Source organism: Dipteris shenzhenensis, chromosome 2 (genome assembly GCF_047967505.1).
Source record: "Dipteris shenzhenensis isolate YYH24624 ecotype China chromosome 2, Dip_SZ_1.0, whole genome shotgun sequence".
In the NCBI taxonomy this organism is placed as follows: Eukaryota; Viridiplantae; Streptophyta; class Polypodiopsida; order Gleicheniales; family Dipteridaceae; genus Dipteris; species Dipteris shenzhenensis.
Genome location: NC_141597.1, coordinates 3,545,138 through 3,571,928, shown reverse-complemented (window position 1 = coordinate 3,571,928; position 26,791 = coordinate 3,545,138). Strand labels below are relative to the sequence as shown.

General features: G+C 45.5%; 1 protein-coding gene across 1 annotated transcript in view; it reads right to left on the bottom strand.

Moving 5' to 3' along the window:
• Positions 1 to 827: 827 nt before the first annotated feature.
• Positions 828 to 26,791, bottom strand: part of LOC147904245 (glycosyltransferase BC10-like) — a 60,756-nt gene continuing 34,792 nt past the window's right edge. The window contains exons 5-11 of the mRNA XM_087385470.1: positions 18,622 to 18,703; positions 13,742 to 13,822; positions 13,505 to 13,543; positions 13,127 to 13,192; positions 11,084 to 11,230; positions 1,405 to 1,533; positions 828 to 1,121 (exon numbers count right to left, since the gene is read on the bottom strand). Of these exons, the coding sequence (XP_087241596.1) occupies positions 1,104 to 1,121; positions 1,405 to 1,533; positions 11,084 to 11,230; positions 13,127 to 13,192; positions 13,505 to 13,543; positions 13,742 to 13,822; positions 18,622 to 18,703 (562 nt within the window). The 3' untranslated portion in view covers positions 828 to 1,103. The remainder of the gene's footprint in view (positions 1,122 to 1,404; positions 1,534 to 11,083; positions 11,231 to 13,126; positions 13,193 to 13,504; positions 13,544 to 13,741; positions 13,823 to 18,621; positions 18,704 to 26,791) is intronic.

Genomic DNA, 26,791 nt, shown 5'->3' with positions numbered 1-26,791 from the left:
AATATCTACAATAATTCACATAACTATAAGCATACCATAAAGTATTCCATCATACATATAATCATTCAAGCAAATGCTCAAGGATTCCAACATTCAATGTCTCTTTCTCATTAAAGCCTATGTACATGCACTAGACTCTCTAAACTTGGATTATAAAAATGCATATGAGATCCTTAGTCTACAACCACTTGCCTCATAGGTGTTGAACTATGGTGGGTAGCACATGCACACGTGTTAATTTTCACAATGAATATGATACATTATACATTGAACCCTAAATGATGGTTGCCCTAAACCCACAAGGACTATTCATGCATGACCCAAGTCTCTCGTGGCTCTTTATAACTTCTAACCACTACCTTATGTATACAAACATATACATCAGTCTATGACCAACCGTAACCCTATACATCAACACTCCCCATAATTAGGATGGTCTTTATTTCGAAGGTATAAAACGCAAGATCAAGGTTTCTCAATAATTGCTAAGTATGTGGGCTAAAGTTGATAGGCACAAACATTCAACCAATTGCTTACTTTCTCAACCAGCCATCATGGTTAAAATACACACCAACAAAGAGTCAGCTCTCTTCCAAACTTAGTATCACAAGCATGAACATTGGCAAGCTTGACTTCAAAAGAAAGTCAAATAAACAAATTAAAACATATATGAGAAATATTATAGTGCATCCTCTGAAAAAAGATGTGGAAAAAGGCATGACATAATGGAAGAGAAATCTATTGATCCCAACCCAAACAAGCATGCAATTCTCCACATAGGTACTTTTTTTATTTCGGATTGAAACAACATTAAAAAAATTGCGTCTTTGACCTTTATTGATTCAGAACCAAAAATCGTGTTTCCCTAACATTTCCATCTCAAAATTAGGCAGAAATAATAATATACATGTCCCTGTGGCTTGATACCAACAACTTGAAGGTAAACTAAAGTAACATCTTGCCTTTGCAAACAAAGCAGGCATAAGACTGGGTGGCATGCGGAGTTTTCTTTTTATATATAAATACATGGGGATCCAATAACCCATCTGTGAAGTATAGGATGATAAATCGCCACAAAGGGGCTGCTAAGCCGGTGTGTTTCTTTATCCTTCATGCATTGTCTGCCAGACCAAGACCAAGGAAAAATATATAATGAATCACTCAAACTTCAGCCCTCATATTTAAGAGCTCCAAATCCAAATTTTCATGCAAAATTAAGTCAAGATGCGGTCCCAAATGCTTCCTGTTTTCCTGTCTAGAAGGTCCCCATTGACAGTATCTACAGGGCAAGCATTCCATTTGCCTCCATCTCGATCAACATATTTCCACGTCATTATTATACAGATCATGTACTAGACTAAGTGTTCAGGTTGCAGTAAATTTTCAGGATGTTGAAAATATTACCTGATTTCGCAGCCGAAGGGCTGCTCCCCTTGTAAATTTTCTTGCAAATAAAAAGCAGGGTCGCGAAGTTCCATTACTGCTGCACCATTCTGTCCGATATTCTGTCTCATAGTGAATAGACCTAATTCCCTGTAACATTGCAAGCTTTTCATTCAGATACATTCAACATTCAACGCTGGATTAACCGAGTTCCTACCAGTGATACTTAAGCAATTTCTTTTTACTCACAATGCTTTTAAAAAACCTTCTTTCTGTTGAAGGAGTACACAACAAAATAATAGGGACACAAACTGTTCAAGATAATTGGCTAAAAGAATTAAAAAACACTTTGCACGAACATGGGCAGGTTGCCCAATTTTCCATAACACTAAGAAATGCAATGCAGGGTACTTGATGTATTATCCCCCAATGAATACAGCATGGTGCCATCAAGATGAATTTTTCCTCGTCCCCCTCAAGACCTCACCTTTCCTCACTGTTCCACAGTTCTCTACATGTTTGTCATGGCATCAGCATCCAAACCTTGAAAGACTTCTGCACGTGTTGGATTCATAGGACAGTATGCTGAATTTATCTTAACTTTATTTTCGTTCCTATTCAAGTTATAATTCAATGGGCTTATATGCATGTAAAGCACAGCTTCTTGTATAATGATCGGCAAATACATCATGTGCTATTGATCTGTCACAATGCTAGTACTCAACTACTGTAGATGTAAGCCTTGGTTTTTAGTCCTCCGAGTTCAGATGCCCCTGCACACAGCATGGTCCCATCAAGAATGTATTTTCCCTTGTCCCCTTCAAGACCTCACACTTGTTCCGCACTTCTCTATATGCTTGTCATGGCATCAGCATCCAAATCTTGAAAGACTTCTGCAAGTGTTTGATTCATAGGAATTTATCTTACTTTACTTTCAGTACTATTCAATTTGTAATTCAATGGGCTTATATGCATGAAAAGCACAGCTTCTTGAATAATGCAAGGCTTTCTGAAATCGGCTTATATCCTCCGTGTTCAGACGCCCCTGCATACAACAAAAGTAACTTGTTATGGTTTCACCCACCCCTCATTGTTCTCTACCATTTTATTACCCTGAATTCTCCCATGCACATGACCTGGTAGCCTTACGAACCTTGCACGTACTCCGTGACTAGCATATATCTTTCAGGACTTGCATGAAAACTTTAAGAGTTTGTCTACTCATTCCTTAATTCTTCTCTTTCTGAACTACAAATAATCTTGGCAGTATACTTTTTAAACCCTTCATATGCAGGACTGTGTTCATCTCATGGATAAAGTGCCTCCTAAAATTAAAAACCATGTGCTCTTCAACTCCATTTAAGATACTTCGGTCTGCTCTGTACATCTTGCACATTGTGATGAGCTACTTCAAGCACAAGTGTAGATGCGTCCAAATAGGCCTAACCTGCTTCGCAATTCTCATTCTGCTCCAAAGTTCTCCATTACTTGATCATCTCTCTGTTCACTCCTTCATACTTAGCCTCACCCTGGAATGCAAACCTGATATGGTCTAGATTCAATGGTGATGGGATTGACAGTGTTAAGAAATGTTATCCCATCACAAGGTTAAAAGTGCTTGGGCCTAAGGTTTATACTTAGGCTTAGGGATCAGTTATGGGGTGGAAGTAAAGGCCTATGAGAGGGCCTATTAAGTGAAAGTCGCTAACAGACACATGGCACTAATCCAAATGTCAAACATAGGGTTCCACAGAGTTCCAAACAAGGCTGGTCCCATATGAGAAGGCAAGACAAGGGAGCTGACGTGTAACCTGAGGCTGGGTGCTGAATCTTGGAGACAGTCCTCGAGCTTGTACCATTAGTATCACAGCTGAATTCGATTTGTGAGGTCTTTGTTAAGTGCAGTCAGAGAAGCAATGAGTTTTATGTTCTGCCATTGACGACCTCCAGACAAGTGTATAGAAGCACTTAAGACTCGAAGTTTCACCAAGAAAGCACTTACAGCACATACTTGGGCTCAAAAGGTGAGCATGACAGAGGAGACTGCAGAGTATCTTTGAAATAAGGTTAAGGGCGATCCAGAGCCGTATTACAGTGAACGTCAGCCAGGTCTACTAAATTGAAGGCAGCTTTTGGCTTCAATGTGATAGCAAAGCCTAGAGCTATCGCAACAAACACCTGGAAAATTGTGCAGCAGCACTGGGGTAGAAAACCCGAAGCTCAAATAGAGGTGCTGAAGCCAAGCAAGAAGAGGCACTTGCCACCTCAACCATAGGTTTGCACTAAGGAAAGTGAGGTTTGCATCAATTGAGTGAGAGTTGGTTCAAAGAACAACCTTCACAAATCACTGTTTAAGAGGTTGGTGAAGTCGACGGTTCAATGCTCTAAGAAAACAAAAGTTCAACCATCCGCAACCTCAAACAAATAAGAGGAAAAGTTTTTCATCATCTCCCTTCTTGCGAGGATATCCTAATTTATAGTAAAACTAAAGGACAACACCACCAACACTAGAGGTGCGTGTTCCAGTTACTGAAAGTGTGCTTATTTACAAAAGAAGTAAAGAATTTGGGGCATATTACATCCCAATATACAGACCTTGACAAAGTTAGGGCTACATTAGAATGGCCACATCCCACAAATTCAGAGGAATTGTAGATAATCCTAGCTTTATCAGGTTCTATTGTCAATTCATTTAATAATATGCTACACTAGCTGTTCCGATGAAAAATAAGCTTAAGCGGAAGGGGAAAACCTTCATTCGGGAAGAAGCCAAAAGAGAAAGTTTGAAAGTGGTTATAGCTAGAGCTCCAGAAGTCCCCAACCACCAACTTTTTGTGTGTCACCATTCTGTGTGGCTTCTTGGTCAAATCCTTTTGATTAATTGGATCCCTCTCTTTAATTGCTTCCCATATTTCAGAATATGTGGCATTATGCTGACATTTTTATTTTAAAGGCTTTAGAAGGTCGTTTTGGAATTGAGTGAAATTCAATTTATTAACCATTGGCATTCAACCAAGGGAATCTACTACCACATCCCTTTCTGATACCTTAATTGAAATTCAAACTCTCGCATTAACTCAGCCCATCGAGCTTTTCATCCCTTAAGCTTTACAAATCCATTGGATCCTTTCGTGATTAAACAGGATTTTGAATTTGGCACCATTTAAATAATATCTCCACTTTTTCAAAACATAGACAACTTCTTCTCATTTGCTGAGTATTTTGGTTGTGCCAAGTCTAGCTTTTTCCTCTCAAAAGCATTTGATGGTCGAACACTTGTAAAGGCACCACACTTACTGCACAGTTACTAGCATCCATCTCCACCACAAATGGTTCATTGGGATCCATCACTTTCAAGGTAATGAAAGAGAGATGGCTATCCACTCTACAATGGTAGAGTATATATCTTGGATACTAATATAATGAGCCATGTTCTTTATGAATGTCGTGATAGTTCGAGTGCTAGACACTCGAGCATTCAGACGACTTAGGTGCTTCTGAAAAGGCAATTTTATTTGCTCGAAATGAATAAGGACATCCAAGACTATGTAATAAAGTGCCAAAAAGCCAAGTCAATAAAGTTGAACGCCTAAAGGTAGGTGGGTAATTATATCCATTAGAGATCCCACTTGGAAAATGGGAGAGTATCTTTATGAATTTTATTATTGGATTACCTAGGACACAGAGGAGGTATGGCTATGTGGGTAATTATATATCCATTGAGCAAAATGACTCAATGTAGGGTTGATTAGCGAGGCTATCCATGGAGCATGCCTATAAAATAGATAGGCTACCAGCCGAGTATTGTTAGTGACTGGATTTGCAACATCTAATAGTCATGACATGTGGACTCCTCTCAAAGACAAGTACGAGACGAAAACTCGATAAAGATTTTGAATCTCCATAACCCAAGGGAGATGCACTGGGACATTTCTCAAGATGACCGAGGTAGATGCATTGGGACATTCCTTCCAACGCCTTAAGCAATCAAATTGTATTCCACAAGTGAGGACCTAGACACAAAGACTTTGGCAAAGATTTGTTGAGTGCAATAGGAGGGCAAAGCTCTAGTGTACATCCAAGAAAGGATAATGAAATTAAAGTACAAGTCTAGACATATAGACCCAACTAGGCTAAATGGTCTAAGCATACTAACCCTAGATAGGACTAGTACTAACTGTACTAATTGTCCTAATCTAGCCTACAAGAGGCATACCAACAACACACACCCCTCGATGGTATGGATGAAGTATCTTGGAAACTAAATCATGGTTGCACATGTTCATCTATAATGTATAGCAACCTATTAGTACAAGGATAGCAAATTCATGTAACAAAAGGTACCAAGTGTAAAGCTTGCCGAAAAGCTTCATGAAGAGATCTGCCAAAAACGTAGGATAATTGTATGTCTCCAATCGACAGTTGCTCCCTCACATATTGATGTGAACCTCTATGTGCTCGATGCGAGCATGAAACACGAGATTGTGCGCAATAGCCAAGGCACTCTGGCTGTCAGTGCAGATGGTAGTAGAAGATGTCTGGCTGACATCAAGATCTACAAGTAGCATACGACGCGAGACACAATCCAAATATCTATTTTCCTTGTTCTCAGCCTCACAACTAGAAGTAGCAACCGTGGGCTGCTTCTTGTTGAACCAAGAAATGCATGAAGTTCCACACATACAACAATTGCCACTGTGCAACACCATCGTGCTGTACCAACTAACCAGGCCACTGTCTGTAAAAGCATGCATGACCAGTGAAGACTTATCAGCATAGAGAAGCCCCAAATGTTGTGTGTCTTTCAAGTAATGCAAGACACGTTTCACTGACTGCCAATGTTGTTTACTAGGTTTGTGCATAAACCTGCTTAACTGGGAAACAACATACTACAGATCAGGCAACCGTGGGCTGCTTCTTGTTGAACCAAGAAATGCATGAAGTTCCACACATACAACAATTGCCACTGTGCAACACCATCGTGCTGTACCAACTAGCCAGGCCACTGTCTGTAAAAGCATGCATGACCAGTGAAGACTTATCAGCATAGAGAAGCCCCAAATGTTGTGTGTCTTTCAAGTAATGCAAGACACGTTTCACAGATCAGGCCTTGTGTGACACATACAAATCAGCCAACCAACAGCTTGCTGATTCAAAGTGGCATCAAATGGATCATTGCCATCCACTAAGGATAAAAGAAAGCTCAGCTCCAAAGGTGTCAAAATCCTCAAATTGAAAGCGATGCAAGAGCTGTCCAATTATACTAGGACTGGCTCATCATAAACACCCCCCCCCCCCCACCCCTTCTCAAAATGAGCAGATTAAATGCCAAGATAATAGTGCATTTGACCCATATCTGCCATGGCGAAAGATTTATGCAAATTGGCCTTGAAGACTGCAATTTTCTGAGTGGATGGCCCAGTGACAAGCATCATCCACATAGACAATCAAAATGAGTAAATCTGCTCCACACTTCCCGACATAAAGTGTCGTTTTTGTGGCTGTTTCGAAAACCAAGGCGAATCAAATGCGCATGAATCTTGGAATACAGCACCCAAGGTGCTGGTTTGAATCCATATAGGGCCTTACGCAGCCGGCATACCTTATTTTCAAATCCCTCAACCTTAAAACCAGGACGTTGCCTGAAGCCTGATATAGACTTCCTAGGACCTCAACCAAGTCACCATGAAGAAAGGTAGTCCTTCATGTCTAGTTGATGCACTTCCCAATGCTGGTGAGCTGGAATAGCAATGACACAAATGGCAGTGATGCATAGCACTTGTCAACAAGACAAACTTTGTAGCCATCAATGCTGCCATCATCTTTATGCTTCAACTTGTAGACCCACTTCGTGCCAATGGCAGGCTTGCCAATCTTGGCAAGTCATACAACTCCCATGTAAATAGAATCCAACTCAGCTTTCATAGCATCCATCCACTCTTGGCTGTCAAAAGCACCCTTATGGCATAAAGGCTTTTCATTACAGGCTGTGGCAATCAATGCAACATCCAAGAAATGGCAATGCATCTGACGCTGTGCACCTCTTGTATAGGCAGCCAAAGGCTCAGTCTATTTGCTGTCCTTGAGAATATCCAGCAGCTATCTTGGAACTGTTTTATGCTATCTAATGACAACCCTTTCCTTGGTAATTGCCTGCTCAATAGCATTGTCATCATGCTGAGGCATACCAGGCTGAGCATGGGCATCAATCTGAGGCTGTAAACTGCTAACAGCAGAGGGAGGTAGACTCTCCAACATAGTTGCCAGCCAAAACGGAAACGGAAGAAACGAATATGATACAATTTATGTATAAATTTTTATTTTTAATATATAATATAATTATCAATAGAGTGCAAATCATACATAATACAATTATCTATACTTGAAGCATCATGCATGCTTCTATGATTCTGAATTCCTATGATGATTGATCTATCTCGTATCATCTATTATCCATGAATGATGCTTCAACAATCAACATGTGTCATGAACTAAGTTCTAAGTTCCAAGTTCTAACAAGTTTGAAGTTATCACAATCCGAAGTTTGAGAGGGAGGATGGAGAGGTGAGAGGGAGGATGAAGAGGTGAGAAAGGATGGAGAGGTAGAAGGAGGATGGGGAGGTGAAAGAGGATGGAGAGGTAGAAGGAGTCGGAGGAGGAGGATGAGAGGTAGAAGGAGGATGGAGGGGTAGGAGAGGAGAAGTAGTGGAGGGATGGAGAGCAGGCTGAGGATGGAGAGCAACTGCGAGCCTGCAGGAGGGAGAGGATGGAGAGCAGGCTGCAGCCTATAGGGTGGAGAGCAACCTGTTGAATGGAGGGATGGAGAGGAGAGCAAGTTGCGGGTGCCAAGGCCCAGAATCGGCGAAAAATGTTTCAATCAAAAGAGGGCAAAAAACAATTTAATCAAAAGAGAGGCAACCACCCCCAACAAAACAACCCCCCCCCCTTTACGTGGTCGGATGTAGGTCGGGTGGTTTTGTTTGCTGATTTGAGCATGTATACTGATCAATGATTTTGATTATATCAATTCTAGTGGTATGCTCGCAGTTTCACGCCACAGGATTACATGTGCAAAAGAGCTTGCTAAGAAAGCTCATGCACAAGGGTCAAGGATCCAAGCAGGTCAACAGTAAGAAGTCCTAGGATTCCATGCCAGGCGATGGTGGGAATAGGCAGTAAAAGCAGAGCTAGACGGCGAAGCATAGCAAAGGCTATGGCGGGTACTTGGATGCAACGACGCGAGCACTTTGCCAAAGAGAATCGATGCTTGTGCTGGGTCACAAGAAGGAAGATTGCCTGTACTACCAGAAGCTTTGAGCAGAAGGAGCCACATCAGGTGGCTCATCCACAGTTTCAGCTCCTATGGGGACAACATCAATGGTCATAGAGGATCTTAAAGATCAGCAGAAGAGGAATCCTCGTCAATTTCCCAACATGTTTCAGTTTTATGGCGAGATTGGTGGTCATAAGGTCCTTATCCTGGCAAATTCAAGCAGCTCTTAGGACATAATTTCCACCAAAGCAGCTAAGAAGGCCCAGTTGACTCTCGAAGTCCCAGATGATTACCCACCCCTTGGCCTTGGAGGTGACTGTTTTGATCCTGCAGCCCTGTAAGGGGGGCTCCATTGGAGCAATGGGTTTCTCCTCTCATCCTTTTTGGGGTTTCAACTTCGCCTCCACGGGAGAGAAGTAGACTCCCATGGTTTTTTATCTCATGATGAGGGACCATATGATGGAGGAGTGTTTGGGACCTTAGGGGAGGGAGTTGAGGATTTCCCACCACGGTGACACGGCTGTCTTCCAGTTAGCTTTCTGGACAGAGAGGGCCTTGCAATAGCCGTGCTCCGCTTGGACTGGAATTCCAGCTTAAGCAGGTTATTGGACGTTACAACAGTACGCTATCCAGCTTGGTGTAGAGGCCTCCTTCACAATGCAGTGGGCCATGAAGGTAGGCATTGAGCCTATCATACCATTGCTGGTGGAAGCCACAGAATTCAACGGTTTTCGCTCAGCCTCCCATCCATAGGAAGGCCTTGTTCTTTCCCCCCCACGCCCACCCGGCCCCCCGCACCCCCTACTCCCCATGAGTTGGATCATGGGGAGTTGGAACATGCATGGGCTTCACAATTATGCATCGCACAGTAGCCACAGCAGATGATCCTTTGTCAAGAGTTAGTTTAGAGGGCTGTGGTAGGACGGGTAGTTGATTTTGTCTTGATTCAGGAGCAAATGTTCTCAGCAATAGATATCAGACGCAATCATCTCCTCCCAGACAGGGCCTTGATGTGTGTTCCCTTGCAGTAGGCAAGAGTGGAGGGGTCTGCGTTTCAGTTTCCCAAACATTGGCCCTTAATGTGTTTGATTAGTAAGTCCTCATGTGAGGTCGAGTCTGTCAAGTTGTGCACTCTAGCTCTAGGTCTCTACGACATCTAGCTCCTTGCTGCCCCTGGCTCAGGTCATCGGAGAAAAACTCCATGATCATCCTCTGACTGGGCTCTAACGGTACCTCTTGGCCTCTCCTTTGCACTCGTATGAGCTGATCTCTATGTCTCTAGGCCTGGAGGAGGACAATGGCCCGCGTCGCTGATCAGGATGTGCCAAGAACTCACTTAACGGGCCACAACTGCTCCTAAAAAAGCATTCTTTGGCTTAGCAAGAAGAAACAAATAGTCCATAACTGGAGCAAAGTGTGAGGGTGCCAACTCGCACGTCATCCCTAGAACGCCATGGAGTCCTGGTCTACAGGGAGCCTCAGCTCTGCCGTATACAATAAGGTTGCAACTACACGCAGTCCTGGTCATTGATCTTGCAATAGACTTAGTGGTTACCAACCTTCACAAAAGAGAATATAATTGAGAGGGAGCATCACTTGTACACACTGCTCTTTGCTTGTTTCAGGGCAGCATCGGAGTTTAAATTTTGTGAGCTAGTTTCTGTTATATGCATGGTGAATCCTCTCACATTCTCCTTTTACACTTATATTCCGCCTTCACCCACACTCCCCCATTCTCACCCACACTCCCTCTTCTCCCCCACAGAGATGCACTTCTCTGGCTGCTACTGCTCTCTGTCGTCATTGAGGCGTGTCCACTCTGCTACCTGCCACCCAATTCTAATTGCAGGTGATCACATGAATAGGGCATCAAAAAAAAGGGGGGGGAAGACAACCTCTACTAGTGGGATGCAGCAACTCAACTCTCTGAGTTGTGTAGATGCCAACAAGGTACTCAATCACAGGTAATCAAGCTGAATGATTAGTCAAGAACACACTAGGCACAAGGTTTTCTGTGTCATAACATTCCTATGAACATGGAGCTTCCTTCAACTCCTTACCAAAGCCTTTATATGTAAATTCATTTTTGCAGCAATAATTTGTGAAATGTGCCTGCCCATATCAGAATTTCTATTCATGCACAAAGTTTAAAAATGCTCCGAAGTATAAAGTGATTCACTCACTATCCATGTTATCATGTCAAACTATCCTAAAATCCAAATTTGCTTCTGTCCAATTGGATGTTAATTGAAGCGGTCCTTTAGAAAAAGTGAGCTTGAATCCTATTGCAGGACCCACATATAATAAAGACAGGACACTTTTGTCACACTTACCAGCTGCAGTATTAGAATGACTGTAGATCCAGGCCAAGGTGTTGCCCCAAGTTCAAGAAAATTTTGTCATTCAGGCTTAAGGTTGATCGTGCACCTTGATTTCATTAATAAGCTCAGGAGTTGCATCCGAATATCCGTAAGTGACAGGGTGCCATCCCTTCCTTTCTCGATCCTTGCCTGATTGGTTCCATAGAGTATATGTAAGAGTCCTCCGTTCAATCTCACCCTCAACTCCTGTTATCTGGTCTTTTCCACAACAGATACAGAATCGAAACCTCAAGTTAGTTCCACATAAACCACAGCTAAGTAAGTCTAAGCACGTGCTCAGAGAATATTTAAAACCCACAAATCAATACCTTTTTTTCTGCATGTTACAACACACTGTGGACAAAACGATCAATCAGGAATACACTTTCAAGAGCTTGACATCTGAAATTTGAGGCCTTCTAACTATTATACCAGATAGTTTGAAGGTTGAGACCAGGCCTTGCCATAGAGAGCTCTAGTATCATTGCCTGGAAATTTTGGAGGGCCAGATGTACAGAGACAATTAATAGGAAGCATGTTTCCCCAGTTCAAACTTTAGCTGGCATATTGACAAACATTGTGCATACTTTAATGCCCATATGGTCTAGGTTGCAGAGGCCTTCTAGAGCAGTCTTGACCAGGAGAAGGTTGTTTCTCAAGGAATGGAAAAACAGCCCCTTCTTTTTGAATCTAGTTATGGCATGTTCTGGCATTTCCGAGCTAGTCTTGGCTCTTTCAGGCTTTGCATGGTCTTTGATGCCATGATTTTTTCATGCTCTGCATGATTTATTTCAACCAGGGGATTTTTACTCTGGGTAGTGTCTTTCATACTTCATAGAAGTCTATTTCTTGGGCGTGGAGGGGGTCATGTATATAGGTTGGCATCTAAAAAACTTCTGAACAATCCGATTCATCTAAAGTACTCTTCAATGCGTGTCTACCATGCTCACAGGACCTATTTCAGCTCACAAAGCACCTTCCAGAGTCCACACACCCTATTTCCTAGAAGCTGAAACCTTGGAGGCTGTTCCATGTAAGCTTCTTGCTCAAGGTCTCCAATTAGAAGGGATAACAATGTCCGTCTATATGTATATCAATAGTAAGACCTGCTCTATGGTACCTGCTGTCAGAAAAGAGTTTCCTTGTATTCGAAAGCTTCTGCCTAAGTGTATCCTTTGATTACCAGTCTGCCCTTGAATGAGCCATAGGAATTGTACGTCACTTTGAAGACCCATTTGGTTACTGTGACCTTCCTCTTTCCGGAACTGGACACTATATTCCAAGTATGATTTAGGAGTATGGATTCCATCTCAACCTTCATGACTTCCTCCCAATTTGGATCTCCCTCTACATGTTTTTGGTGCCTGAATGTCTATCACTGTAAAGTCTACTTCAGGGTCACCTTCCAATGTACTAGACTCTCCGTGTGCCATCCGGGAAGTCTGGGAGGTTTCCACTGCATGCAGCTGCACCTATAAATGTGGTGGCTGACACTCAAACCATGGATCCATACACTTTGGTCATTCCGCTGGTTGCCATGATTGTTCTGTAGTTTTTGCCACTTTGCTGTCCCTTCCTTTGTGGATCATTGCATTCTTGTTGAGCTGGCATTCTGAGGGAAATCCCTCCTCTCAAGAATTATTCATGAGCGTGGTGAGCATTCCCTTTCTTCAAGAGAGAGAGAAAGAGAGAGGGACTGGGGACTGCAAAGAAAGACTGGGCCAAAAGGGTAGCATGGCACGAAGGAAGGGCAGGATAATACGACGAAAAGGAAATTAAGCCTTGGTTTGAAAGACACTTGAAACATTAACCAAACCAGCCATCCTAAAGCATGAGATACATCTCCTGGCCAGGGAGACTGTTGGAGCCCCAAGTACATCATAAAGGGGCTACAACAAGACAAAAAATCATTTATGTACCTTAGGAGATTTATAGGATCATTGACATTGAATGGCTCCATTCTAGACTTTCACATCTTTCCCTGGAGACATATCAATTAAGGTATAGCAATGATCCTAATTTCCCAAATCACAGGTTCCTCCAACTTTGATCGATTTAGAAGCTCAGAAAATTTTAACATATAAAGATGGACAAGAGGAATGATTCTTACTGCTAACAATGTTTGTACATAGTGCTCATCCGGTATGCAATTATGCTGTTTCGATGGATCTCCATTCTAACCATCCAAAGACAACATTCAGGTATAATTGAGTATCTTAAATAGCCATAGCTTTCAATTTACCAAAAAAACCAGCATTCTGCATCAATAAATGCCCCTTCACACGTGCAATTGACTTTTGAAACTAAAAGAAGAAAGGAAATCCAATATCTTGCTCTTGCTGTAGATGAGATCCACCAACTACTAAGCGGGAACTATAAGAAAAGACAAGGAGGATTTGAAAAGGAAAACAATAGGAACTACAAGGATTTTCAAAAAAACAGAAGATAAAAGCCTCTAAAGAGTACATAAAATTCACTAGAGACATACCATATATTGTTGCCTCCAAAATTCTGGTAAAGGGCGCCTCTGCAGTTGGCAAACATTTATTATCCACCATTGATGAAATTCCCGAGAGAGAGAGAGAGAGAGAGAGAGAGAGAGAGAGAGAGAGAGAGATGCAATGCCTATTTCTTTGCCAACAGCTCAAATCTCACGATCTCATACAAATGTAACAGGTTCAGGCACGATGCATGTCCATTGGGAAACGTGACTACGTATTTTTACCTTGCAATGTTCTTGAAACATAGGGAATATTTTAGTGTCAAACGCAACAATTGCTGCATGGTCCCGCCTCAATACGAACCACTGCACACCCATTAAAGACAGAAAATATTAAAGTTAAACCAACAGACAACTTGCACACAATATAGGTTCTTTTTTAAAAATATGGGGAGTCTTTTTTGGGAAGAGGGGAAGTAAATCCACTCCTCAGGACCGAGAGGGCGCCAAGCATCAGTGTGTGTGTGTGTGTGTCCACTCGAACTGATTATTCTTATAATCTCAAAGAGCCATTAAAGCTCTGGAAGTCATCAAGACACTGGAAATGCTTTATCTATGTTACCACCTTTTATATAGACAATTTAAAACTCAAGTTCGAAGACACTTTTGCTTCTTTCGCCACATTTAATCCACACACTACCTAGCCCAACATACTAGAAAGGTTACAATATGAAAAAAAAACCCCAATGTACTTTTAAATTTGAAATGCATAATCTAGGAAAAAGAACAGTTTGTAATCTGGAAGCATCAACCTGCATGAGTCGAAATTGGGAGTTTTGTTTATGTATTGCAGTGACAATTCACCCCAACTTCTAATTACAGTGACAGATTATGCTGCTCCTTCTCTTGCCTACTGGGTGAGCCATCTGGGCAAGCACTGAGCAGCATAGCTGCTAATTGTGCCCCTCTGCAAGCTCTGCAAGTCATCAAGACACTGGAGCTTCTTTACCTACATTACTATAGACAATTAAAAACTCAAGTTTGAAGAAAATTTTGCTCCTTACGCCGTATTTAATCCACACCCCACCTAGCCCAACATACTAGAAAAGAGTACCAAATGAGGAAAACCCAAATGTACTTAAAAAGCTTAATCTAGGAAAAAGGGAACAGTTTCCTATCTGGAAGCATCTACCTACATGAGTTGAAATTTGGAGTTTTGACTATGTATTGCAGTGACAACTCTGTAAGAAAACAATTCAACGTCTGTGCTCAACAGATAGCAGGATCTCGTATGCAAGAGACAAAAGCAGATAGTATGGAGAATCAAAAATTTGATTACTGTAAAACTGATACAATAGATGGCGCTGCCTCCCAGCCGTGCGCTCTTGTGTGAGAAGCTTCGATGGCGTGCTGGAAACAGTAGAGGACGGAGGCTGGATGCTAAGGAATCAGGGTTGCTGTAGCCAGTGATGATTATGGGCTTCACGGGCTTGCTCTTATATAGCCACCAGTTGTAGTCGGTTAGACCCAATTGGGTGACCGACCCAGTCCGCCCAAAACGGCCGACTGGGGGTCGGTCCCGAAATAGGCTACCGACCATTAGATAGAACCGTGGCGCAAAATAGAGCAACTAACCCACCGTACCCGTTCGGCCCAGAGCCATCCGGGATCATCTGGGGCTCCAAACGGGCCCCGCAACCCGAGAGTGGGCTGCCCCGAGAAATGCTCTCTCTACCCTCAGTGTGGTCAGTCATGGGATGCCTTGCCGCACTTGCATGTAGCCTAGTTGGCAGTGTGCCAACTCTATCTGAAGCCATCCAACCATCAAGCCACACATGGTCCCCATCTGGTGTCCAAACTAGGACCTATCGGATAACCAACCTACCGTTCGGCCCAGAGCCATCCGGGATCATCTGGGGCTCCAAACGAGCCTCACAACCCGAGAGTGGGCTGGCTCGGGATTTGCTCCGTCCACCCTCAGTGCGGTCAATCATGGGATGCCTTCCCGCACTTGCATGTAGCCTAGTTGGCAGTGTGCCAACTGTATCTGAAGCCGTCCAACCATCAGGCCACACATGGTCCCCATCTGGTGTCCAAACCAGGACCTACCGGATAACCAAGCTACTCAAATGCCTTCTCCTCATATGGAAGGCTTACAAGTAGAGTTAGCTGGTTCCTGCGTAGTTACACGAGAGTGGAGCATTGATATCTAACAAACTCACCCCAAATTCTAATTGCAGTGACAGGTTATGCTGTTCCTTTGCCTACTGGCTGAGCCATCTGGGCAAGCACAAACCAGCATAGCTGCTAATTGTGCTCCTCGGCCCCCCTCCCTCACACTGCCCACGTCCTCCCCATCCTGATATCCCTCATAATCTTAATTAGCCTGTAAATCTGTAGATATTATTGAGAAAAAAGAAACTCCCTGAGTCTTTCTATTTCCAACAAGATTAATATGACCCATTGACTTATCAGGTACATTTGGGAAAACTGGCATAGAGTCTTAAGTCTTTTGTATAAATGCTTTAAATTAAGCTTTGAAAACTTCTATTCATTGGATACTCAGAGACAAAATGGGACATTAGAAACCTTTTGGCTCCAAATTTTGATCTATGAGCTGTTGCCATTGTGAGAGCAACGCTTCCTAGTAAATGGAATCTTAACATCCTTCCTTGATCTCAGAGCTCATTTTATCTCACTCACGCCGTAACCGTGCATGCCCGTGGACAGCATTAGCCTCGCAAAGTGGTCTCAACGTGAGTGTGGGCAGCATTGAGGCCTTGGTTGTTGGCTGAATCTCTTTCTCAGGACTTTGAGCGCAGCTCTACATGTTCACAAGTGTTCTCTTCAGAGTTGCAATCCGTGTGACCTACACAAGTGTCCACTGTCTTTTGTATTTCAAGTTCTCCAAGTTTAAAGAAAATTCTCCCCCACATTGGAGGAGGGGGCCCACAGTGGGTACATGGACCAAATCGATTGTCGACTCTACATCTCTAACCCACCCAAAGACGACTCATATTAATGCTTAAAGAAGGCCTCGCTGTGATTACACGATCATTTACCGTTGCGTGTTACAACATGCATGAGTAATAGTTGAAGAGTTGACTTCGGATGATTGAAATCATTATATTTTTTGATATAATAATTCTGAACTCAGAATGTGGTTCAGTCTTAGTGTGTGTGATGGACTACATTCAGATCATATAGGTATATACGTCCTCGGTTTAATCCTTTTGTGGGGCAACAAATTAACAATTGGTTGGCTATATATCTGCTTAATTGCAAGACTAATGAGGGGGTCAGAAGGCAAGTACTCCACTTTCGGGTTTCTCTCGGAGCGATAGTACAATATATTACTTTTCTCATCCTTGACATCAGCCTTAGGTATGGGTGCCTGTTTAGTGCCCCACCCTTAGCTTTAATTTTAATTGTATCCAGTTTTTTCAGTCTCATAGACCCTGTGGTCTTTCGTAGACGTTAGTGCTTTGCTATTTTGCTCACTAGTTTAGCACTTTAGCTTTCAGCAAGGGCCTTAGTGAGCCCTTTGCTTCAGCACATAGTGAGTTACTTTTGGTTTTGTCCCACGAGGCCTCCTGCAAACGTTAATACATCTCTCTCTCCCGCCTGCTGCCTCCGCTCCCACTCCTCCCCTACTGCTCCTGCTGCCCCGCCTGCAGCTCCGCCTACAACCCCTCCGCCCTTCCGCTCCTGCTCCCCCACCTGCCTGCAACTCCCTCCCTCCGCTGCCTCCCCGCCTTCAGCTCCCCCGCTCGCTGCCTTCTCTCCCCACTTCTGCTCCACCCTCCTTATTCCACCCTCCCTCCCTCTTGGCCCCCCACCTAGCCTCGCCACCCTCCCTCCCTCTTGGCTTCACCCCTTCAGCCCTCCCCGCCTACATCCTCCTACAGCCCCTCCCCCACCCCGACCTACAGCCTCGTTTCAACCCCCAGGGGTTCTCTTGTCATGAGGGGGGGTACATGCTCCTGCTCCTGCTCCCGCTCCCTCTCCCGCTTCCACTCCCGCCCCTACAAAAAGACTAAGTCCTACACCGAACGCGGGTCTGTCCTACAAAATGGGGAAAGGTGGCAAGGATACAAATAAAGCCACCAAGAAAGACGACAACAAAGCCAAGAAACAAACACAACTGAAACTCGAAGATTTGAACACATGCTACAACCGCAGTGAACTCAGAGTGGACAGCAAAGCAAAGGCGGGACCGACCTCGGCCTCAGTTTCAGCCGCAACTTCAGCTTCAGCTTCAGCTTCAGCTTCAGTTTCAGCTTAAGTCTCAACCTCGGTCTCAGCTACATCCTCATCCTCAACCTCAGCGCCAGCCTCATCTTCAGCTTCAGTGTCAACTCTAGTTCCACTTTCAGTAACACTTTCAGCTCCACTTACGCTCACAGCCTCTGCAGTTAACTCCAAATGGAGGCTGTGAAGGGCGCCTAGAGCTCCAAAAGGTCTCGAACCAAGGCGGTTGGCTATGCAGGCAAAAAGGCTGAAAGGAGGCAACAATTGAAGCAAATAGCTGCAAAGAGGAGGCAGAATGGAGGCGGCAGGCTGTGAAGACTCTAAGCTGATGCAAACGGGTGCAAGGAGGAGGTGAATAGAGGCAAAATGGAGCAGGGCTGAGGCGGCTGCAGGAAGAAGGGCTGAAGCAGAATTAGGGTTAGGGCTAGGGTGATGTGGCAGCTATGGAAGGTGGCTCTGATACCATGTTAGAAACATGGTGAAGGGGGAGAGAGAGAGAGAGAGAGAGACAGAGACAGAGAGAGAGAGAGAGTTAGGGTGTGAGGAAATGAAGACATGAAGAAAGGCTTTCATTCATTCATCAAGTATGACAAGACTAGTGAAGTACAAGCCTTATATAGGCTACTCACTCACACACTAGCACCTAGTGCATATGGGATAAGTCCCATGATGACACGTGGCACTCACACATGACTCACACACATAGACTAGTACTAGATCGCCTAGTACTATACACCAACACACTCTTTGGCTATGATATCTCCAACAACAACAACATGAAGAGTTCAGGGGATTTTGAGTTTCTCATTATGTTGAATAAGCATTTTCTTCTTTGTTTTAAACATACAAGAAAAGATTCAAGCTGGAAAGTTTAGGAATTCAAAGGTTATAGAATATTTCAAAGAGAAAGCGACCTGTGATCCTTTCCTCCATTTCTCTTTTTGAATCGAGGGAGCCATCTTTGGGTTGTAACGCTTCTCCTTTGCATCAAGAAAACTATTTTTTACACAAGATAACCACCCTGTTAACTGCTGAGTTGATCTGAACTTACCAGCAAACCTCCAATCACTTACTGCAATCTGAAAACCATTAACTGTGCATGCTTGGTAGAAAATGACCAATTTGAAGACAATTATCATGCAAGTTTTGTGAAAATTTTGATGAAAATAAGGCTATTTATCGTGCTTACCTGCATTGAATAAAGGAGCTGGAAGATATAAACAAGAGATTTGCTGTTTAAAATTTAAACATAGAACTCATTTCCTGCCTTCTTAAATTTCCAATCATTACTACCACCGAACAATTATTTTGAAGCAGTTTCTCCAATGCAACAATGAAACTTTCAGAGACTATCTACATTTTGATGCATTGATTTAGTGCCAACAAAAAGATTGAGGGTTCTCTCTGCCAGAAAGATTAAGAGTTCTGACAGCTGGTTGGCCACTAGACAATGGGTTTTATAAAAAAACCAAACAGAAATTGATCTAGCTTTGTCTAAAGGAGCAGGAAGATATAAACAAGAGACTTGCTGTTAAAATTTCAACAAAGCACTCATTTCCTGCCTTTTTATATTTCAAATCATTACTACCACCCAACAATTATTATTTTTTCCCAGAAAAAGGTAAACTCTATTAATGCTTGAAAAACCATACAGCCAGCTTCCAAAAGGAGCTGTCAATGAAAACAAGAAAAAAGTGGTCACCAGCTACAAGAACAAACACCCGTTATCGGATCTCATGGCTCATTGCCTGTAGAGATTCCGAAACAGGAGCTACTAACCATGATGCTGGTCTACATACCCAGCGAATACCCCTCGCGCAAAGGGTGTAGAATACTCATGCCGGCCATATCTGGCGAAAGCGCTCCTGCCCCTTGATGGTCGCTCTCGAGCTTGGAGTACGCGCTCCCCAATGGTGCACAAGGTAAATATGATATCCTGCCAAATGGCTACTAGGGTAGCCGCCAGTGAAATTGTCTGGCCTCACATCACCCAACTGCATTGACCCACCCAAGCGTTCCAGGTAGTGATGCTGGAAACAGTCTCCCAAACATCATCCTCCGAGAGAGGTGGTGGGCATGGACGGGAGGGCTGAGCTGCGTTATGGACCTCAATCCGGGAAATATGCTGTCCATGTAGCCTATAGGCCAGCGTGACAGGGTCCCCCACGTGAAATCCCTGCTCATCCTTCGTGTGCTAGCAACAATCCTGAAGGACGCCAGCCAAATCCGTTGTGCAACAAGGCAGCCCCATAGGCAGTGCGGAATCATCTCCAAAACTCCGTCCATACACCAGTGCATCTGCCATCTATCCGCATTTGCTCTAGCTAGGGACCGATAGGCAGGCCCCCATGCACCAACAGCCAGAAGAAATAAGAAATCTTCCGCAGGCGCAAACTTGTCCAAAGGCGGGGCCAAAAACAACCTATGACCTCCCTCGAAACATCTTGCTCTAGCCAATGGCACTCCCTCATGGAGGACCATGCTACTGCCCCAAGTTGTAGACGACGCCCGATGCGAGTAGTGTATGCAAAGAAGGAAACCTCCTCCCCCCTGTCCGAATGCCCAATGCGGGCAAGCCAAAACCACTCCCCTGCGTCCCACGGAATGTCACATAAGGGTCGGCACTCCCAGATCCAAAGGCGCCACACCGCTCCCTCTAGGGTCAATAAGACTATGGAGGGATCAATATACCAAGTCCTACCTAAACGGCCCACAATCCTGACCCTTTGCCACTCCAGGTCCTCTAAGTCCACCTCTGTCTCCTCATCCATCTCCGACTCCACCTGCAATGTGCCTCTCGGTCCCACCCGATAGAAGGAGATTGGGGGAAACCAAGTGACTCCCGATTCGGAGCGATACCCCAGTCCGCGAGAACTATCCTGACTAGCAATGGGGGTCCAAGGGCTCCGTAATCCCTCTTACCAAGAGTCCGGGATCGCGTCCTCGATCTCTTACATCCTGATGCCTACTCCCCGAAGATAAGAGAGAGCTTGTTTGCGGGCATATGTCTCTCTAGGAAGTCGTCTCCATGTCCCAAAGAATCTGGCCGGGCCTCTGTCCCACTGTGCCCAACTGATATGAGTCTGCTACCCAAGCATGCGTTCCCTCCACCTCTCTGGCCTCCGAGTGCCAAATGAGCGGCTCTCTCTCAAACTCCTCTCTGCAAGATGGACTAGCCTGAATGAGTCCTCCTGCCAATCTCTACCACACTTTGTAGAGACTCCGCATCAACGAAGAGCCCTTCCCTGTCAACGGAGTCTTAGAGAAGATCCACATGTATGATTGCTGCCACTGTTCGCCAATGCGAGGCGTATTTTCAAGAAACCCCTGTTGGAGTAGGAGCTTCCATGGTTCCGCCCCTGGGGTGATGCCTCTCTACCAGCTTGCCCAAGAGGGCTCGACTCTGCATCTCTAGATCAATAATACCAAGTCCACCCTGTGCCTGGGGCAAAATCATTGTCTGCCAAGTCACCCTGGCCCTAGTGTTGCGCGTGCCATCCGATCCCAACCAGAGAAATTCTGAACCAAGCGCCGTAGCTTCCCCATGCAACCTCGGTGGAAGCACCAACAAGAAGCAATGTACCAAGATGTGGCAAGGAGTACCTGGTTCACTAATGACTAGCTTGCAAGCGAGAGTTTAGCAGAGCTCCAATATAAGAGCTTCCAACGAACACTCTCCAGAACCGGTCTAGAACTGTTGCTCTGCCGAAATGTCGATGCCTACTTGATAGCCCAGGTATCTGGCCATCTCGCCCTTCAGAATCCATCAAAAGCCAAAATCTATTCCCCAGCTATGAACTTCCTAGCTCGCTTCCATGTCTGTGAAGAAGCCAACAAACTTGATCCAATTTATGTGAGCTCTGGAGGCCTCACAATAAATGGACAGTACTCCTCTGACCCTCTCTAGACTAGCTGTAGAGCCGTCAACATAGAGCACAGTATCATCTACAAACTCCGAACCTAGGAGCTCCTCCTCCTGTCGGATCGGCAGCCTCATCCCTATAAGGCCAAGTGCCTGATAATGCAGAAAATAGCCCAAGGCTTTCGCCACAAAAAGGAAGAATAAGGAGCCAAAGGACATCCCTGTCTCACTAAACGGAACTGCGAAAAGATCTCGCCTATATGGCCCCCGATGATCACCTGGCTAGAGCTAACTGCATAAAGAGCTGAAACCCCTTTGATCCATCTCTCTAAAAAACCAAGTCTCTGCATAGTCCCCTCCAAGAAGGACCACTCAACTCTGTCATATGCCTTCTCAAAATCGAGAAGAAGGATAGCGAGAGGCCGCGCCTCCTCCTTGGCCCAATCAACTGCCTCCCAGAAGGTGAAGATATTATCCAAGATGCTGTAATCCTGACAAAGCCTGTCTGCGTCTCATGCATGCTATCTGGAAGGTGGGGTCTCAGGCGGCGCAGGCTCAAGACCTTAGGCAAGATCTTGTAAGGTGTGTTTAGAAGGGTAATCGGTCTTCATTGTCGAGATAGAACCTTCGGTCTTCGACCTCAGACCGGCTTCTAACTCCCCTGCAGAATATCCGCTCTATCTCCTCCCTTCAGAATCAGGCATATCCAACCTTTGCTCAAGGAATGTGGAAGGGATCCCGAGTCAAAGATCTCCTGGCAGGCTAATCTCCTGGCAGGCTAACCGGAGTGGGGTGGAGATGTGCTCCCAAAAGCAATGAAAAAAGGTCGAGGTCAAACCATCGACATGACTATGTTGTACTTAGGACTTAGTACTGCATTATGTCTTTCTTGCATTTTGCATTGGTGTGGATGCTCGTTTAGTAGCTCCACTACCACAGCTCATTTGTATCAGGTTTTTCACAGTCTCATAGACCCATCGGTCTTCTGAAGACTTTAATAAACTTTCTTTCTTTCTCTTGGGCACATCCAGGCTGGAAGAGCATGTAAGGCCTCCTGCAACTCCTCATCCATGAAGGGCTCCTCAAAGCATCTACTAAGACTCTGTGAAACAACTGTGCAGACATGCTCCCAAACTCACTCTCTAGCCAAAAGAGTGGCGGCCGAGGCATCCTCAGACTGAAAAAGGTGGCAATAGAAGGCTATAGTCATCTCGAGAATCACCTAGGAGTCTAAGTGCATCTGCCCCTGAGAGTCCCTAAGACGATGTAGATGGATCCCAGTTGACTGTGGTCCTGTGGTTTGAAAAACTTGTCTAGTCATCATGTCCCCCTATTGGACCCATCTCGCCCTAGAGGAGTGGTAAGAGAACTATGCTCTGAGGACCTCGAAGTCTTGTAGCTTTGAGCGTGCGCACTCCAAACGGTCTCTGAGCCACTAGGACCTCAGATCATGCTCCTTGAGTCTCTCAATGGATGCAAGATCTCGACGCAAAGCTCGCTCCCGCTCCTGAAGAGCAGCTCGCCGTCTCAATGCCTGGCCCTATAGCTCCTTACTGCTCCGCTGAATCCACTCAACCAATCATGTCGCCCACCCCTCGATGGGACAGTCCTCAAGCTATCTCCAGAGCTCTACCATCACTTGTTCGATGTCGTCCTCCTGTAAGAGAGCGCCTGGTATACGGACTGCCTTTTGAAGGAGTCCACGGCGAGGTTGCTCCAAATGAAGAACTGTTGGCGAGCGGTCCGACATTGGGGTGCCTGCTAGAATGCCGGTGGAGCCACCACGAAGTAAAGCCCAGTCACCAATATATAATATGTCTAGACGCTAAAGCAGCCCATCATGCCATCTATGGCCAAAGGAAAAGCATAGGCTGCCTAGAAGCCTAGTAAACTCTGACTCGCACCAAGGATTCCTACCACCAACGATCGCAAAAATAAACTGCTCCCAAGTACTCCTCTCCCCTGTTGGCATCTCTACGAAAGAGGATCCTCCCTGCTTGTCCTCCATGAACTCAAGATTGTTGAAGTCTTCCCCCACAATCCATGAGTCCACCTCTGGGAGGCAATCTGTGAGCCGCCGCCAAAAAGACGGGTGGTGTTGCCTACAAGAGGATGCGTACACATTCAATATACCAATCCAGGCCTCTCCTGCCTGAAGGCCCATCCAAACTGCCCGGCCTGAAATGAGCTCACCTTGTGCAAAAACCTCCGGGGCCAGCGCCTGTGATACCGAAATGCATACCCTACCACTCCTACCAATTGCTGGAGACCAAATGTCTGGGCCCCTCCCAGGGAGAACACTGTGATGGCGTGTTATGTCTGTTGCTTAGAACATGTGTTCCTAAATTAAGAGAAAATCAATTGGCCTACCAACCAGGGGCCCACTACAATTCCTGGCATAGAATTAGATACAGTTGCTAGTTGTGCGCACGGTCATGTAGCTCGTGCGCATTCCAACTCACCACCGTCAAACTCATGGGTTTAAAGGGCAAATAATCTGTGACCGTACATCGACGAACTAGCATCGCCACTAGCTCAATCCCCACCCTCCGAGCCCAATACTCCATAGAAGAAACATCTACACCAAATAGATCAGCACACTACTAAGTGTCCAATAGTGAAGCCATGAAAAAACCATCTATAGTGGCAAGCGGATCACAGCTACGAGCAAGCTTGATCAAGGCTTTATTGGAGAAAGGCCAAGCTGAAAATACGCAGAGCTACCATGGGCCAACCAAAGATCCATACCCTGAGGTCCCATCCACTCGTCCATCATCTGATATACCTGATGCTCCAACATCGCGTCAAAATGCTATGGAGTCCACTTCTCCATCCCTAAGGAAGCAAAATAGAGGATCTGAACTGGGTGGGTGCGGGAACCCACTGCGTTGATGCTGCCTTTTTGGGGCTGCAGGATCAAAATGATCAACTCCAGGGGCATAGGGTACGTATCCAGGATCTCCAAATAGTTCCATATCCAGGATCTCCAAATAGTTCCAAGGTCCTAGTCGCCAAAACTCCCTCGGCAAAGGCCGGCCTGTGGAGGTTTGAGGGCTCAATCTCCAAAACCCTTCTCCCCCGACGTATGAGAAGAGGTTGTATCCTATGTGCCCAAAGCACTGCCTTGCAACCGGAGAGAGATCAGCGTAGAAGATTTTGCCTTACTCACAAAAGAGGAGTCCACCGCCAGGCCTAGCGGGGTGCCCGAGGAAGAGGCCCCGGGCGAGGCTGTTGGTGTCTGTGGGGAGGGAGAGGGGACTGGCGGAGGGGGGTGATGAGGGTAACCACCGTGGGAGGGGCAAGCAGAGAAGGCTGAGGTGGGGAAGGCACGGAAGGGGGTGGCAGAGAGGAGGCAATTGAATCCTGAAGGCAACTAGGTGGGATCATCTGTTGTCGCAATAGAAGGTGTAGCAGGTACCTGCGACCTCTTGGCTCCCTCTCCAGTCTCTGAGGGGGGCCGGGGGGATTCGTGCTCTAGGGGTCTTTGATGCCCACTCCCAGTGTTGCTATGGGCCATGTGAATGGGCGAAGAGTCTCTCCTCTAGAGGGCCTGAAGAATGTCCCGAAGTCGAAGGCTCTCTCTCTCGGTCTCGTGGTAAGCCTATTTGTAGGCCACCCACTTGATCTCTCTATGCCTGTGAAGCTACCTATGCTCCCCTCTTGCGATTGCCATTGGCTCTTTCTGGCCCATTTGCTTCGCTTCTTTTTCCTTACCCTGGTCCACCTTCCCTCTGAGGGCTCCACCCAGGGGGTCTGGGACTCCACCTGTTGTCACAGATATTGTTGATGTGTCTGCTTGAGTGGACTCCGAGTCCCGCCCTCTCTCGTGTCGCTATGCTGCCCACGTGTCTCCTGTGAAGAGGGGTGCGCCCTGCTCAAGCCTCTCGTACAATCTCTGGCTAGGTGTCTCTTCTGTCTGCACCTCAAACAATGTCCTAGTAGACTGAAGACCTCCACACACTAGCGAAGCATACCTCCCTCAAGGTCTCTAGTACCTCCCTCCAAGGTCTCCAGAAGGATCACCTCTAGAACTGTGTCCGAACTCTCCACCACAAGCTTGAGTCAAGGGACTCCATCATCTGCCACCGCTGCTGACTTTGACTCTGAGGGGTACTCTAAAACTATGCCAAAGGCCCGCCCTATGGAAGGAGGATGGACCTGTATTCCCTTGGAAGCCCCAGGAAGCGGAGCGTCACAAGAAAAGGGGGGGGGGGGGGGGGGGGCATGGTGAGCCGAATCCATGTCCTCCACTGTGAATCCATGATACCAAGGGATGAGATACACCAAGTGAGGGCCCATAAGAATAGAGCTCCTCTCCACGAGAGCCAAAGCAGTATCCGAGGAGCCAAGTTGGAGGAGGAAAACACCGCGTCCATAAATAGTGACCTCTTGAATGTGGTCACCATCTAGTGCTAGGTTGGCTTGGATCCAGTCCTTGATCTGTCTCCTCAAAGGAGTGAGGCCAACTATCCTACCTACCACTGCCCTGTCTTGAAGAATTTTCACTACATATTGTACCTATTGCTTATCCGATGGTGAAAGCAGCACTTTGACAGCTGTGGGATCGAGGGTGCTGCCATAGAGCCCCTCTAGCCAGACCAAAGGTCGCCACCAAAGACTCGCTACACCTCTCCCTGACATGCGGGAACTAGGAAGAAGAGGGTGAAGAGAGGGGAAGGAAGCGCCCGTGAGGAAAGGGAGAAGGAGAGAAAGTGCCCATGAGGAAAAGCCCGCCACAATCATGCCACCGCCAAGAAAGGGCCTCTAGCTGACCCTTTGAATAGGAGAATCTCGGAGATGATTCAGTAGAGGAAGGTTGAAGGGGAGCCCAACCAAGGTGCTTGTGCTCAAGCTCACAATCAAGGATGAGAATGGAGTCTACAGAGGAGCTTCTGATCCACTTGGGCTATGCCTTCAACAACTAAGCTTGATGCCACTTGCAGTGATTTCAAAGGCATTTGGATGGCTGGTCACTTCTCGCCAGTCCCGATGCAAGAGGCTCGAGTGAGATAAACAAAGAAAGAGTAGTACTCAAAACATCAAGGAAGCTGCGGACTGTTCTATTGGAGATATCATAGTCAAAGAGTGTGTTAATGTGAAGTGTTGGTGTATAGTACTAGGTGATCTAGTACTAGTCTATGTGTGCGAGTCATGTGTGAGTGCCATGTGTCATCATGGGACTTATCCCATATGCACTAGGTGCTAGTGTGTGAGTGAGTAGC